Consider the following 13,877-nt stretch of genomic DNA (forward strand, 5'->3'; position numbering starts at 1 on the left):
GTGCAATGATCACGTCATTTTATGGCGAGGTGGTAACGTTTGTATTCATATTTTGCCAAAAAGAAGGATTTTTTTTATTTTATTTTGTGCCCTTAAAGGAGTATAGATGTTTCCAGTTTGGAGTCAGTGTACTAATACACTAACCAATAACACTATGTGAGTCACTAAACCTGGTAGTAATATTTCAGAGATTGTAAAATATTCATAGATAACTACATATATTACCATACATATGAAATAGAAAATTAAATATTAAATACAGTATAAAACAATGGTAAATACTTACATAGCATTGTTCCAAAGTTTTATGGTGCCTTAAGTGTTTTACATTCACCCACACACACCAGTAGGTGGCTGCCACCATGCAGGGGACTGCCAAGCCCTACTGAGAGCAATTTAGGGTTCAGTGACTTTGACATGTGGACAGATGGACGCAGGATTCAAACCGCCGGCCCTTTGGACATTGGATGACTCGCGCTACCAACTGAGCCAAACAATATAACAAGATATAAAACAAGGAGGTTAAAGATCATCTTTACAAATAGTGGCTTAAATGTAGTATTTTATTGATTGGGAGCTAAATTAAAAGTAATTTTTTCAAGTGTCAGTCTGAGAAGATTAATACCATTTTAGGAAGAAAATGTAAATGAATTCTTCAATATTACATAATACCTTTTGCTAAGTATCTCTTGGATCAGTTGTGTTTGTTTGCATGGTTTTCCCCCTCACACATTCACTGACCCTCATCATCCTCTTACGTCACACTTCCTTCTCCTACAGAACTTCAGCGTCCTCACATTAACTCACTGTGCTACGAAGGTAAAATGTTTTAACTCCTCAAAGCTGTATCTTTAAAATATCAGGCTACAGTTTGTGTTTTTCTGGCTTGTTGACCAGGTAAATCTGAAGTGGAAATGAGAATAAGTGCCTCTCTTACAGACAGTATTTCCATCTGCACCAGATGTTTTTGGCTCCTCCCAAAGAGCTCAGTAAAATTCCAGCCCACCTCTGGGAATCTGCTGGCTCCTCCACACACTCTAACTGAACTCCAGTCAAATTTTTACAGGAGCTAAAGAGACACAAAATGAGAGGACTTGTTGTGTTGGCCACTCTGGTCTACTTTGCCACTGCTCAGCACCAGGCGCTGATTGACTACTTGGAGAGGAGGCTGCTGGCTATTGAGGTAAGGCTCACTTCACCTCCCTGCCGAGCCCTGGGCTCCAGAGTCCCACTCACAGGAAACTTCCAGGGACAGGGCAAAGGCAATGAAATGCAGATGTGGGCAAATCCTGGGGAATATGCTGGGAAATGCTGCTCTCGTAAAAGTATAGTGATTATGGTCTTGTTTGTTTGGGTTAGGAATCAGTCCAGTTATAAACCTGTGTCAAAATTACACAGAAATTACAATATTATTGCTTTTTTAAAATGTTCTGACTGTAGACATAGTCAAAGGTTTGTTGTACCAAGGAAAAGTAATAATCTCACATAGTGCAACCTTCTGTCTTTGAATAATTGCACTTATTTTACAGATAAAATACAATTATTAGTGTTTTATGTGAATAAATAGAACAGGCTTTCTAAAATGGCAGTGATTCTAAGAATAAGACTTGAGTTCTTACTTTACTGATCACCTGTAGGGCAAATATCTGCCATATTTTGATTTTCATCCACAGGGAGGTCAGAGGTCAGTGAGCACCAACAGAGCTGGTAGGATTCAGTGTTTTATTGGACATTTGAGCGGGGTGGATACTTGCCACTTGTGGTTTGAACCTGGTTGTTTTTGGGATGAGTTTCCTGCTCATTATACCTCCCATCCCAGTCTATTTACTGACTCATGAAAGAACATAAAATTACAGCTTTTCAGTATGTTTAGTGCTTTCCAGAAATGCACTTGACAAAAAAAACATTTATGTATTGCTTTTAATAAAACACAGACAGGTATAATGGAGGCATAGACAATACAAACCCTGGTCATCCTCTTTGAAAACAGGACAGGATCTCCCTGTGGCATGAACAGACCGCCCGCTACGCCATCGAGCTGCGGGAACTGAAACAACAGATGGTTTCTCAGCTGGAGAACCTGGACAAAGAGAAGGAGACACTGCGGATGAATCTGGACGGCGTGGGGTCTCGGGTGGACCGTGTGGAGCGTGAGTTGGACTACCTGGAGACCCAGAACGGAGCTCAGCCATGTGTGGATGTGGATGACAAACTGATAGAGCAGCAGGTGACGCTGGTGCAGGAGAAGCAGAAGGCCAAGTATTTCAAACTCTCAGGTAAATTAGGATGTTCAACCTGTTCTGTGTATGTGAAAACACACCAGAAATGTTTACTAATTGCTTCTTTAATCTGACACACAAAAAACAAATCTTAACATTTTGTCAGACATCTATCACCAAATTTGATCAGAGAAGACATTAACACATACAAAACACAAAAAAACATAGCATGTGCAGAGAGCAGAATACTTTAAGCTGAGCTGTTATAGTTTAAGATTTATTTTAACCCATAAAGGCCCAGTGCTACTTTTGTGTCAGTTCCCAAATGAACTTTTCTCTGCATCTGACCTTTCATAAGTAATTTATCACCATTTGTTATAATATTATCCTCTATATTTATCAATATAAATCAGGTATTTTCCTGTATTTAATTTACTGATTGAGAAGATGTTCATAAAAGCTCAGATTAAAGTTAAAGGTTTTTTTTTTTAATCAAAAACAGAGAAAAAGTGCCAAAAAAGTGACTTTTTCAGTAAAATATATCATTAACTGAACATTAACCAAGCATTTCCATCCACTGTCATTCATCCAACTCCATGGGTTTTACTGGTGAATCAATGTTGTAGAAGATGACGGTGTTTCCACGTTGACTACCGAGCCTCTGAACGTCCAAATGGGTCATATCTGATGACCATGAAAAGATGACAAACTGTATTTTACAACAATTATTTAATAGGATTAGTGGATCAACAGGTATTAAACAGATCAGATCAGTAGATGGTTTTGGTCAGTGATGGATGTTTGGGTCTTAACGGGTTAAGGTTGTTCAACAAAACCAAAGTTCACAGCAGAGACAGAGAGAACCAAAGTTTTTGGCAGTTCCAGAGAAAGCCTCGTCCACGTAACCCTTGGTCTGAGATATTTATAGACATTTACAGATAGGAGCATTTCTTCTGAGCACTGAGGTTTCTGACGATGTGGTGCAAAGACAAAACAGTCTGTGATGTACAGCGGTGAAACCAAAACCACATCAAAAAAAGCTAAATTATACTTAAATTGCTACAGTTTTCTGGGGTCAAATGTGGGGAGGCAGGAATAGAAGTAATGTGTTCTTTGTTACCATTAAAAAATAAGAAATGAGCTGCAGTTGTGAAACTTTAGAAATGTGATTTAGATTTCAGAAATATGGATCTGACTGACTTTCCTCACGGACCCGAGACCTGACTCTCAAAAGGATTAAAAATCCTTCAGCTTGGCTGGTTTTACAAGTGCATAAGTAGTTTTATTCTGTATTTTGAGGATTTGGCTTGTTTTTAGTCTTTACTTAGGTTTACATTTTTTTGAATTATGAGAAAAAATTGGATGAAAGAAAGAATCTCTAACATCAAATACCATTTCCAAAACCAATGGTACCATTTTATGTCCCATGAACTTATAACTTAGGAAATATTAAATCAAAGCTAAATTTAATATAAAGTATATTTATGTTTGGTTGCGTGGTTCATTGAACTTTTTTCAACTTTTGAAACTCTCCTCCCCTCACCTATTTTTATTTCCTGAAGGGGAAAGTGGAAGATGAGTGAGTAAATAAATATGTAGATAACATACGCACCACAAAGTCTGATAAAGTGGATATTATGACTGGTAAAGATACTGTAGGGTTTGAAACATATAATAACAAGTCATCCGCATATAAGGATGTTCTGTGTTCAGTTCCCGCTCTTTTTAGTCCTGTATATTCCTCTTTTGTATTGTAATGAAATAGCAAGAGGTTCAATAGCTATTGCAAATCTATTTTTATTTCTGTAAATACAATTATTTTTTACTGATAATTAACATCTTCCATTCATTCTGTTAACTCTGGCATGGACATGTAACTATTTGTCCACATGTTGTTCATTACCCATCATGTGAACTACATATGTCCATAGCCTATACAGTTTTATTACAATTTTTATTTTTTATATTGTATTTTGTTTTTTTGCACTACCTTACACAGGCACATTTCCTTGCACTTGATCTTGTTCCTTGTCTCCCCATTGTGGGATCGATAAAGTTTCATTAATCTGTCTTATTTTCAGACTGCGGGGACATGATCTCCAATATAAAAGCCATGAAGATCTTGAAACGAGTCGGAGGTCCAAAAGGCACGTGGACCAAAGACACCAACAGGGGCTCTGGGAAAGTCTTCATTTTTAATGGGACAGATGAAGACACCATTTATGAGTTTGCGTCGGTGCAGGAGTTCAGCCGCTCCCTGGGCCTGACTCTGTCCAAGAAGCTGAAGCTGCCATATGCCTGGAAGGGAACCGGCCACGTCGTCTACAACAACTACGCCTATTATGTAAATCAGGTGGATGGGGTTAAAGTGGTGAAATATGACCTGAGGAACAGCTCTGTGACTGACAGTGCCATGTTCCCAGATCTGGACCCCGTTCCTGTGTACGGTCTGACACCAGAGACAGTGATGGACTTGGCTGTGGATGAGGAAGGACTGTGGGCCATTTATGCGACACGGCAGAACGAGAGGCATATCTCTATGGCAAAAATGGACGCAAATTCATTAGATATCGAGCAGATGTGGGACACAACCTGTCCAAGAGAGAACGCAGAGGCAGCTTTCGTTATCTGTGGCACATTGTACGTGGTGTACAACACCAAGCAGCCTGGACGCTCGCGTGTCCAGTGTGTGTTTGATGTCAACGGCATGGTGAGCAATGACGACGCTCCACTGGTGTACTTCCCAAAACGCTATGGAGCTCACTCCAGTCTGAAGTACAACCCGCAGGAGCAGCTGCTTTACGCCTGGGATGACGGATACCAGATCCTTTACAAGCTTGTCATGAAGAAGAAACTTGAAATCTGAGCCAATAAAAACTCACCAACGACCTAAAGTCCCAACGCACCACGAGGGATGACACCAGTACCTGTGCAACCTTTACATCCTAAACTACAACTCATGTGTACTTTGTACTCTGTATGAATCTGACCATTTTCAGTGCATCATTTTTTAATGTCTTGTTTTGTTTCAGTCCTTTCATATCATTTTCTCCATCATAACATCCGCACTTTTTTACATCTTAAACAAATCTAACATTATACACTGTGATGAACTGTACAACTCACACCACTTTTGGAGTGTTGAAAGGTCTCTGTATACTCTTTCATACCGATTTTCCACCGAGGCAGGTTGACTGCTGGTTAAGAACCTCAGTCAAAGAACCATATTACAACCAAGTGGGACCAACCCTGCTTGGTCTAGAACCAATAACTGCTCACACTAGGGACTGAGGGTGGGATTAGCATGACCAACAAGACCACATTAAAACTTTATAACCACAATTAAAGAAAAAACGTTGGAGTTGGTGGAAAAGCGTAGAGGTATAGAGTGACATACAGACGTGGGTCTATACGGCGCTCATGGAAAAGCAAACCGCAACGATCTCCCAACTGGAAAATGCACCAACTCAGAATTAGCATTAGCATCCTATTGGTGGAAAAGAGGTGTCAGATGTGTAGACTGGACATAATTCCACAGCTGTAAAAGGCATTATGTGATTTCTTCATCTGAGACACAGTTTCAGATTGCACTGCACCTCCATCTTCAGAAACATCACTTTGGATATTGACACATTTACTGCATTTACCTGTGATTTCTTGCACCATTGTTTCTTGTTCTGTTTTTTTTTTTTTTTGGTCAAACTGCGAAAACAAGGAAAGTCCTAACTTCAGTCATAGCTTCCACATGAGTAACAACAGCCCCGTTAAGAAATGCAGATTATAAAGAGAACAAAATTAATTCAGTTGTATTTCTGCAGTACTCATCCTTTTCCCTCAAACCACTCAAAGATGTATAGGAAGCTGCAGTTAACCTAACTGTATGACACTCTACAAGTCAACGCTTAGGTGAGGATAGCAAAAAATGATGGTCTAATAATTTACAATTATGAGCCAAACTATCTCTACAGACCAAATCCTGACCAACTATTACCACAACCAATAGCAAAGGCTTCACATGTACTTATTGAACATAAGTTAGACACAGTGACCAAACAGTATCAGGCAATGTAAAAAGCAGAATTATGACCACCACTCACATTTTACTTGAGTGGTAACCATGACAGCATGGCCCCTCCCACAGCTCTGAGCTGCAGTAAATAGAAATAGAGGGTAAACTACAACAAACAGCTAGCTGGCTAGCATCTTACTTTGTCTGTGTGATTTTCCAATGAATCAAGCACATATGGTTTCTGTAACGTTAATATTTTCATCAATGAATTCTCCATAATGAACAAAAATGCACCACTATTTGCAATAGAATTATTAATCAGTGAAATTGTTCATTCATTTAGTTACTGTGTGAGTTTTGCTTAAACTATGCAAAATGTCCCACAATCACCTACTCCTATTTCTGCCTAATTATTGTTCACTATGAAATAAATGGCAAACTACACCTTTTAACGCTGTGTCTGGTTCTATGTGTAATATATGTGTTTTATTTCAACATTTACTTGAGGGTCAAGTCACATGCCTATTGACTTTGAATCAAAAAATTAGAATTGAGATAATGATTTCAAACTTTTTGTAGTTCAATAGTATAACATCTTAAGTTTCTAAATCCATTACATTTTTTTGCCAAAAAAGGATTTTTAAGAACTGCCAAGTGCAGTTCAAGAACTACAAGATTATAAAGAGTTGACCCACATTTACAATGAAGTCAAGCAATGGCATCATGTGAAAGATACAATACAAACCAAAATAAACGTAAAATTAAGAAAAACAGTTAAAGAAGATAAAGGATTAAAATACCCCATCTGTAGCATGTGCAGACAGAACATGAGGGATTTTTGTTCATGGATCTAAAATCATTAAATGGGACCAGAGTGTGTAGATTTAATCTGTTTTTTTTTTTTTTTTTTTTTTTTATCATGTTCCATTTGGTGGAAGCATAAAAACTAAAAGCAGTTCATCCAAGTTGTATAAAAACTGTTGATATAGTGCATGGCATTGGTACAAGGATGCATTTATGGATTTAGACTGGATTTACATGTGCATATCATGACTCTAGAGTCCAGCGCACACATTCATGACATCCTCCATCAGGTCAAAGCTCTGCCTCCACATTTGATTATCATTAGACGTTACTAAACAGTATTTAAATCATCTATAAACACAACAGAGTTTTATAGCTGCTATTTTAGCTGTCAGGGCCTAGAAGGTTGGAGAGGCAGCTTGTGACTGAAGCGTCGCCAGTTCAATTCCTCAGACTGAAAAAAAAAAAAAAGGTTGACCAATGTACCCATGAGCAAGGCATCTAACCCTCCATTTGTGCCCCATGCACCTGACATGGCAGCCAACTGCTCACAGTCGACAGTGTGAGGTGGATTAAAAGCAGAGTCAATTCCAGTGTTTCATGTTCAATATATACTGACAATTGATAAAGTACATGAGTGCTGACTTGAAGTGGAGTGTTGGAGGTTATTTTATTGCACAAATCAAAACATTCTACTTAATTTTTTGTTGCCAAATGACATTTAAGTCTCAACATGTCATAATATGGATTTAGTTTTATGTGTTTGACAGTATCTCACACCACTGGCTCAATATTTCTTACCACATGTTTAAATGTGCCTAACCATTTCCTTTAAAACCATCTCCTACTGCAGCTCTGTATACTTTGGCTGCTAATACTGGCCAATATCACACATTTCAAAAAGCTAAATCATCACCTTCAATTAGTGGCATAATAACACAATAAATACTAGTCTGTGATTCTAATATATGAGGAAATTACACCATGTAATTTAAAATCTGACTAAAGTTTTCATCCAGAGGCCCAATATAGAAACAGACCTGTGTAATAGTTCAGCCTGAGATTATAAACATCTATGAGAGTAATTTGATTTAGCAGTCTGTGCCTCTGGTATTTCAATTATTTTACAACCTATTTGGCACAGTTTGACTCCAAATGTGGAAAAAAAAAAAAAAAAAAACATGGTTAAACTATGAAAAGTGCTGCTGCTTCTGACCGCCTACAGTGACCGTTAACAACGAAACATTTAAACTTAATGTGCAAAGTTTATAGTTTATAGTGTACACAGACAAAGAACAGTCATTTAAACAAGTTTTTTTTTTTTTTTTTCAAAACTGTAAATAAACATCCATAAAAACGGTTCATTAGGTTTGGATAAAATCTAGAGTAAGAAAGAATCAATGATGCATAAATTCTTTAAAATCTGAATTACAACTGGGAACATGTATAGTTGAACTGTTATGTACAGAATGGAATAAATGAGGGAGAACTTCAGTATGAGTAATCCTGCCAGGAAACATGAATGCCTGCCCTGACCGGTGCTGACAGGTCCAAAACAGTTAAAAGGTGCTGCTTCCAGTTTTCAATCACTTAAAGCCCAAATTGTTAATATTTCTATGAATGCTGATGAAATGTTGTCACACTTTAAGCACCAACAGTTCGACATCTGCCGACCAGGACTAATGTGAAAACTTGTGCAGAGTCTTCGCTTCATCTTTCATTCAGCTGCTGCTCAATCCTACAGAATATGAGACGCTACCTCTGTCAGGAAACATAACATCTGTTATTTGCACTATCCCTAAAACCTTTGCAATCGCATCTACTTCTAGCTATTTGACAAACTGAATTTGAACATCTGTAACCCATCACATGTGGAAATTGAATATATCTAGTATATGTCTATGTGATGTGTGCTCCAGTCAGATGAAGCCCAGCACCGGTCACAAATAGCATCCACATCAAAAGTTAGGAATAAAAAAGCAAATTATGATATTGAAACATTACAGTTTAACATTTATAACATTAACAACATCAACAAAAGTGGCAGGATGTTCATGTAGAAGTACACTGGTTTAAGGAATTAACCAACACCCATAACAGGATCCTGAACGTCCTTTAATGTCCACTTTTCTGTCCATTCCTGTTGTGAATCTGTAGCCATGAGAGTTGGTTCCTATTGCTCAGACACTGTTATTAAAGCAACCCGACAATCTGAACATTTTAGAGTCTCAGATGGGGAACAGGCATGGTGACATCCCGGAAGAATCGATGCACGAGAGCGTTTTTGGCTGATAACCTTTTGTTTGGATCGTAGTTGAGCATTTCCTGCAAAAAGAAAAATACAAGACAGATGGAAGGAACATGTTAACAAAGCCTTTTGCACAAATACTTCTGTAAAATAACTGGCCACTTATAGTCTTATGACATTTTTAAGCATTTGTCTGCATTTTGTATGATGTGCTTATAGTCACTGTATTCCACTTCTTGAAGAATTAGACAAAGACTGGCACAGGACCTAAAATATATCACTTTAAGTGTGCATGATATTTACACTATATTTCACAGCTGGACATTATTTCAGAGACAACCACAAATTTTCTCTTTGTTTCAGTGTAAAAAGTAAAATTACATGAAAATGTTTACATTAACAAACTATCCTTTTACAAAAAATGTGAATAACCTGAACAAATATGAACAACCTGAAATGTCCTTAGAGAAGTACATGCAATTTTACTAATATTATACCTATTCCTAAATGTTTTGTGTATTTGTAATTGTAATGTATGTTGTAATGCACATGTGTAAATGATAAACTGGGGCAGAATATTGTTAAAATTACACTTGTTATTCTTAAGACATTTCAAGTTGTTCATGTTATTCAGATTTTTAAGGAAACTTTGTATTTGTAAACATTATCAGAATATAATTTTACTTTATTATTTTACTGGTCTGGCCCACTTGAGATCATATTGGGGTGAATGTGGCCCCTGATCTAAAATGAGTTTGACACCCCTGTACAAGATCATTGCTTCACAACATTTGGACTAAATGACAAGTGTTCTCACTCTTAGCAGTTCTCGTCCATCTTCATCCAGAAGAGGAACCACTTTGGATAAGTCCTGCCTTGCCCACTTGGGGAAAGACGGTTTGTAGTCGGGCATCGATGTGACTCCAGGCCAAACGGCCTCGTCAGGCGTCCCCAGGGTGCGGAAGATCCTGAACAACTGATCTATCTCCGAGTCGCCGGGGAACAAGGCCCTCCTGGTGATCTGAACAATTGTAAGGTCATGAGATTGAATGGATTTTATTACTAATCATTTTTTTTGCCAAGTGCACATACCTACTCTGAAAGTTATTATAAAAAATAAGGCTGCATTACCATTTCAGCAAAGATGCACCCCAGACTCCAGATGTCGACAGCTGTGGAGTAGTATTTACAGCCAAGGAGGATTTCAGGCGCTCTGTACCACAGTGTTACCACCTGGAAAACACAAATAGCATAAAAAAGAACCAATCAGCTCATGGTTCACAACATCACCAGATGTAAGTATGATGTATAAATGTTTGCAGTGCTTCAACCCTCTTAAAAGACTCAGTACTCATTAGGATCCCTTCCTGGAGCTGTACTCACCTCATGTGTGTATGTGCGGACGGGTACACCAAAAGCTCTGGCCAGGCCAAAGTCAGCCAGTTTAATCTCTCCTTGTGCGTTGATGAGGAGGTTCTGGGGCTTCAGGTCTCGATGGAGAACCCTATGTGAGTGGCAGAAGGCCAGGCCTTGTAGCAGTTGGAAAAGATAACTCTGGAAAAACAACCACAACAAGACTTTGGGATGAAAAAAACATAAGTCATGAGTCAAAGTCTCTACAAACAGATAAAGAGAAACACAGTTTTGCTCTTCCAGTGCAGTTTACCTTCACCAGTGGCAGTGGGATACCAGTGACTGACGATGAGTCCATGAACTTCTTCAGGTCCTGATGAAGGAACTCAAACACCAGGTAGAGCTTGTTCTCAGTGTGGATGACATCCCGCAATCTGAAGGTCCATTTCATTCCAGTTTAGTTAGTTTACTGACATACATTTAACTACTAGAGACTGAAATGTTTACAGCAAATGTGGACATAAACACAAGAGAATAATGTTTAAACCCAGATTTAGTTTGATTTGTATCATTAAACACTTACTTGACAATATTTGGGTGACTGAGCTCTTTGAGAAGGGAAATCTCTCGGATGGCTGTACTTGGTACACCCTCTGTTTCCCTGAAAGAAACACATAAAGTAAGTGGACATGCTATAGACATGTACTTATCCCAGGTTTCAGTGCATTTCTTGTTTAATTTATTTTACTGTCACTGCATTTTTATCTGCATATTTAATAGGTGACAAATACTGTGTATGAATTTATGTAAGGTTCAGGGTTTTCATCATCACCACAATTCTGAGGTGCAGATCCTAAGGCATTTTGAGTACCACCTAAGTAAAATTACAATAAAATCAGTGTGAAGGACATCTAAACTATTGGTGATTTCCCCCAATTCTAATCATTGTTTAATTGTGCAATAAGCACTAGGGGCTTTCTTTCTCAAACATGGCAAATGTAAAGGTTGAAAACAATGCAACAAAAGGAGTAATTTACTTAAAATGATTTCAACCTCCCCAAATACACCTAGCCAACACTCAGAAAAAGTACAGGAAATCCTGAAAATGTATTTTTAAGCTGCACAAACTTTGCCAGATAGTGTTTCATAAAACAACACACTACCTGAGCTGTTGATTGAAGAGCTGATAATAAACATGATCTTAACAGAACCCTGAAGCTGGCTGACAGTTTTTGACCTAGAACTGAACCACTGGTCTGGTCAAACTCATCCTCAGTTCGTCAACGCCTTTGTCTAACATTTCTTTCTGTTTCATAGCTATTTTTCATCTATTATGACAGTTTTATTTGCTTCTTGGACTAATTCAGTGAGCATTTCAGTCTTCTTATTGATCCATGCATACATTTACACATAATATCATAGAGAGGCCCTTAAATATCAGTTGAACACCAGAATTGGCTAATATCTGCAGATAACTTTCATCAGTGGTAGTTTCTGAGATTTAGCTGTTCTGTTGTCTATTAATGTTTAAGCTTGTGCCATAAAGTTGTCTCACTTCACTTGTGCTTGTGTGATGAGAAAGTGAAAGACTTTGAAACATATTTATGCATTCCCCTGGCACCAAAGATGAATAAATGAATATAACATTGTTATTATTATCACAATTTTGGTGCTTCTCTCTTTCTCTCATTAGAGATAACAATAGCACCAACAGTAATAATTACTAATAATAGTAAAGAACAGGTGAACCAAAGAGTTAGTTAGTTATTAGTCAGTGAACAAAGAATATTGAGATCTATTGTAAACGCATCATGTTCATTTTCATGGTTCTAATCCTGAAATGTAAAACCAATTTGTGGTTCACAATAACAACACCCATTTTCAACAGTCAGCTTTTTCCTAGTTGACAATTTACATTGAAACGTTTCCAAATCTTTTTTTTAATGAAATGCTATTAATAGACCTACAAAAAGAGGAAATTATCCGGTCATTTTTGTGATGTTCATAATTTAGACTCAGTACACATATTTAAGATCACTATGCAGGTTACAAATGCAGTTTCTATTTTTCCGAGCCAAGATGTGTAAGATAACTGCTTTTATTTTATGCCTGTACTTTATAGATAGCTTCACAGGATGTTCCATTTCACAAATTTCCTTTGTGTTTATCACTAAAATTGTGCTTGTTTGTGAACAAATTAAACTCAAGAGACTGCAAGGGAAGCTGAAATAAGATAGCACATCTCATAATCTGATGGAAAAGTTGATTATTAACAGTCACAGTTTATATTGAATGAATGAATGAATGAAATCTGTACAGTGAACATGCAGAACACAAATAAAAATGTGTACATTTACATAGTTTCTGTAGGCTAATGTGTTGGAAATGGAGTAGGCAAAAGTTTCTTTCCTACCACAAATTCAACTCATTACCAACACACACTTGATTCATTTATATGAATACAACCTGTACATATGTTTATGGCAATATAATTATCATATATGTAATTCTATAAACAAATATAAATGCAATATATACTCTGCTATAATTTCCAATTATATACAACCTTTCTTATAATTTACACTATAAATGAATATCTGGAAATTATTGTTTTGTGTTACATATATATATATATATATATATATATATATATATATATATATATATATATATATATGTATACACACACACACATAATTTCACTACATAACGACTTCCTATGATGTTAATCCATTCTGTGTCCCATAAACACAAACACATCAACACTCAGGTTGAACTTACGTGTCAAGCCTAATTTTTTTCAGAGCCACAGTTTCTCCGGTGACTTTGTTCTTGGCTTTGTAAACTACTCCATATGTCCCCTCTCCTATCTTCTCCACCTTCTGGAAAGTATCCATTTCCAAGAATACGTGGTTTTCTGCTTGTTTGGTCGGTGAACAGGACTTGTGTGTTTCTTTGTGTCGGGGCTAACTGCTCGGCGGCTACACACACAGACGGTACTGAGCGGAGCAGGACAGACATGTACTTAAGCTAACTCCTCCGAGTAATTCAACACACCACAGTCGGAGGAACGGGACCGTGTCGGGTCTAAACCTCCACATACGTAAGAAACAGAGCTTAAAACTATCAGATCAGGTCATTTGTTTTCTCTGGAGATAAAAAAAATATACATAAATATCTGTGTTAGCGTGGCGGATACTCCCCACCGTTGAAAACAACCCAGTAGTGTTTCCCGCGTTGCCGA

At 37.6% G+C, this 13,877-nt stretch overlaps 2 protein-coding genes across 2 annotated transcripts; one reads left to right on the top strand and one right to left on the bottom strand.

Annotated features, from left to right (window-relative positions):
• The first annotated feature begins 990 nt into the window (after nt 1–990).
• On the top strand, nt 991–6,677 carry olfml3b (olfactomedin-like 3b). The gene is made up of 3 exons (XM_030134839.1): nt 991–1,183; nt 1,991–2,276; nt 4,301–6,677. The coding sequence occupies exons 1-3, from the start codon at nt 1,085–1,087 to the stop codon at nt 5,083–5,085; spliced, it is 1,170 nt and encodes a 389-aa protein (XP_029990699.1). The 5' UTR covers nt 991–1,084; the 3' UTR covers nt 5,086–6,677.
• Nucleotides 6,678–8,330: 1,653 nt separating this feature from the next.
• cdk2 (cyclin dependent kinase 2) lies at nt 8,331–13,877 on the bottom strand. Its single transcript, XM_030134840.1, has 7 exons — nt 13,415–13,877; nt 11,217–11,294; nt 10,947–11,067; nt 10,664–10,834; nt 10,412–10,513; nt 10,098–10,301; nt 8,331–9,357 (listed from the first exon to the last, which is right to left on the bottom strand). Exons 1-7 carry the CDS (start codon nt 13,528–13,530, stop codon nt 9,253–9,255), a joined length of 897 nt encoding a protein of 298 aa, XP_029990700.1. The 5' UTR covers nt 13,531–13,877; the 3' UTR covers nt 8,331–9,252.

The sequence above is a fragment of the Sphaeramia orbicularis genome, chromosome 5, assembly GCF_902148855.1.
Source record: "Sphaeramia orbicularis chromosome 5, fSphaOr1.1, whole genome shotgun sequence".
NCBI lineage: Eukaryota > Metazoa > Chordata > Actinopteri > Kurtiformes > Apogonidae > Sphaeramia > Sphaeramia orbicularis.

What these genes read in the sequence shown, in the direction of transcription:
- cdk2 (XM_030134840.1), bottom strand. Translation starts at nt 13,530, where the DNA reads ATGGATACTTTCCAGAAGGTGGAGAAGATAGGAGAGGGGACATATGGA. An exon ending in AGTCACCCAAATATTGTCAA is followed by an intron (nt 11,068 to 11,216) that starts GTAAGTGTTTAA and finishes ATGGACCTTCAG; the next exon opens with ATTGCGGGATGTCATCCACA. An exon ending in TCCGCACATACACACATGAG is followed by an intron (nt 10,514 to 10,663) that starts GTGAGTACAGCT and finishes TGTGTTTTCCAG; the next exon opens with GTGGTAACACTGTGGTACAG.
- olfml3b (XM_030134839.1), top strand. Translation starts at nt 1,085, where the DNA reads ATGAGAGGACTTGTTGTGTTGGCCACTCTGGTCTACTTTGCCACTGCT. An exon ending in GGAGGCTGCTGGCTATTGAG is followed by an intron (nt 1,184 to 1,990) that starts GTAAGGCTCACT and finishes CTTTGAAAACAG; the next exon opens with GACAGGATCTCCCTGTGGCA. An exon ending in CAAGTATTTCAAACTCTCAG is followed by an intron (nt 2,277 to 4,300) that starts GTAAATTAGGAT and finishes TCTTATTTTCAG; the next exon opens with ACTGCGGGGACATGATCTCC.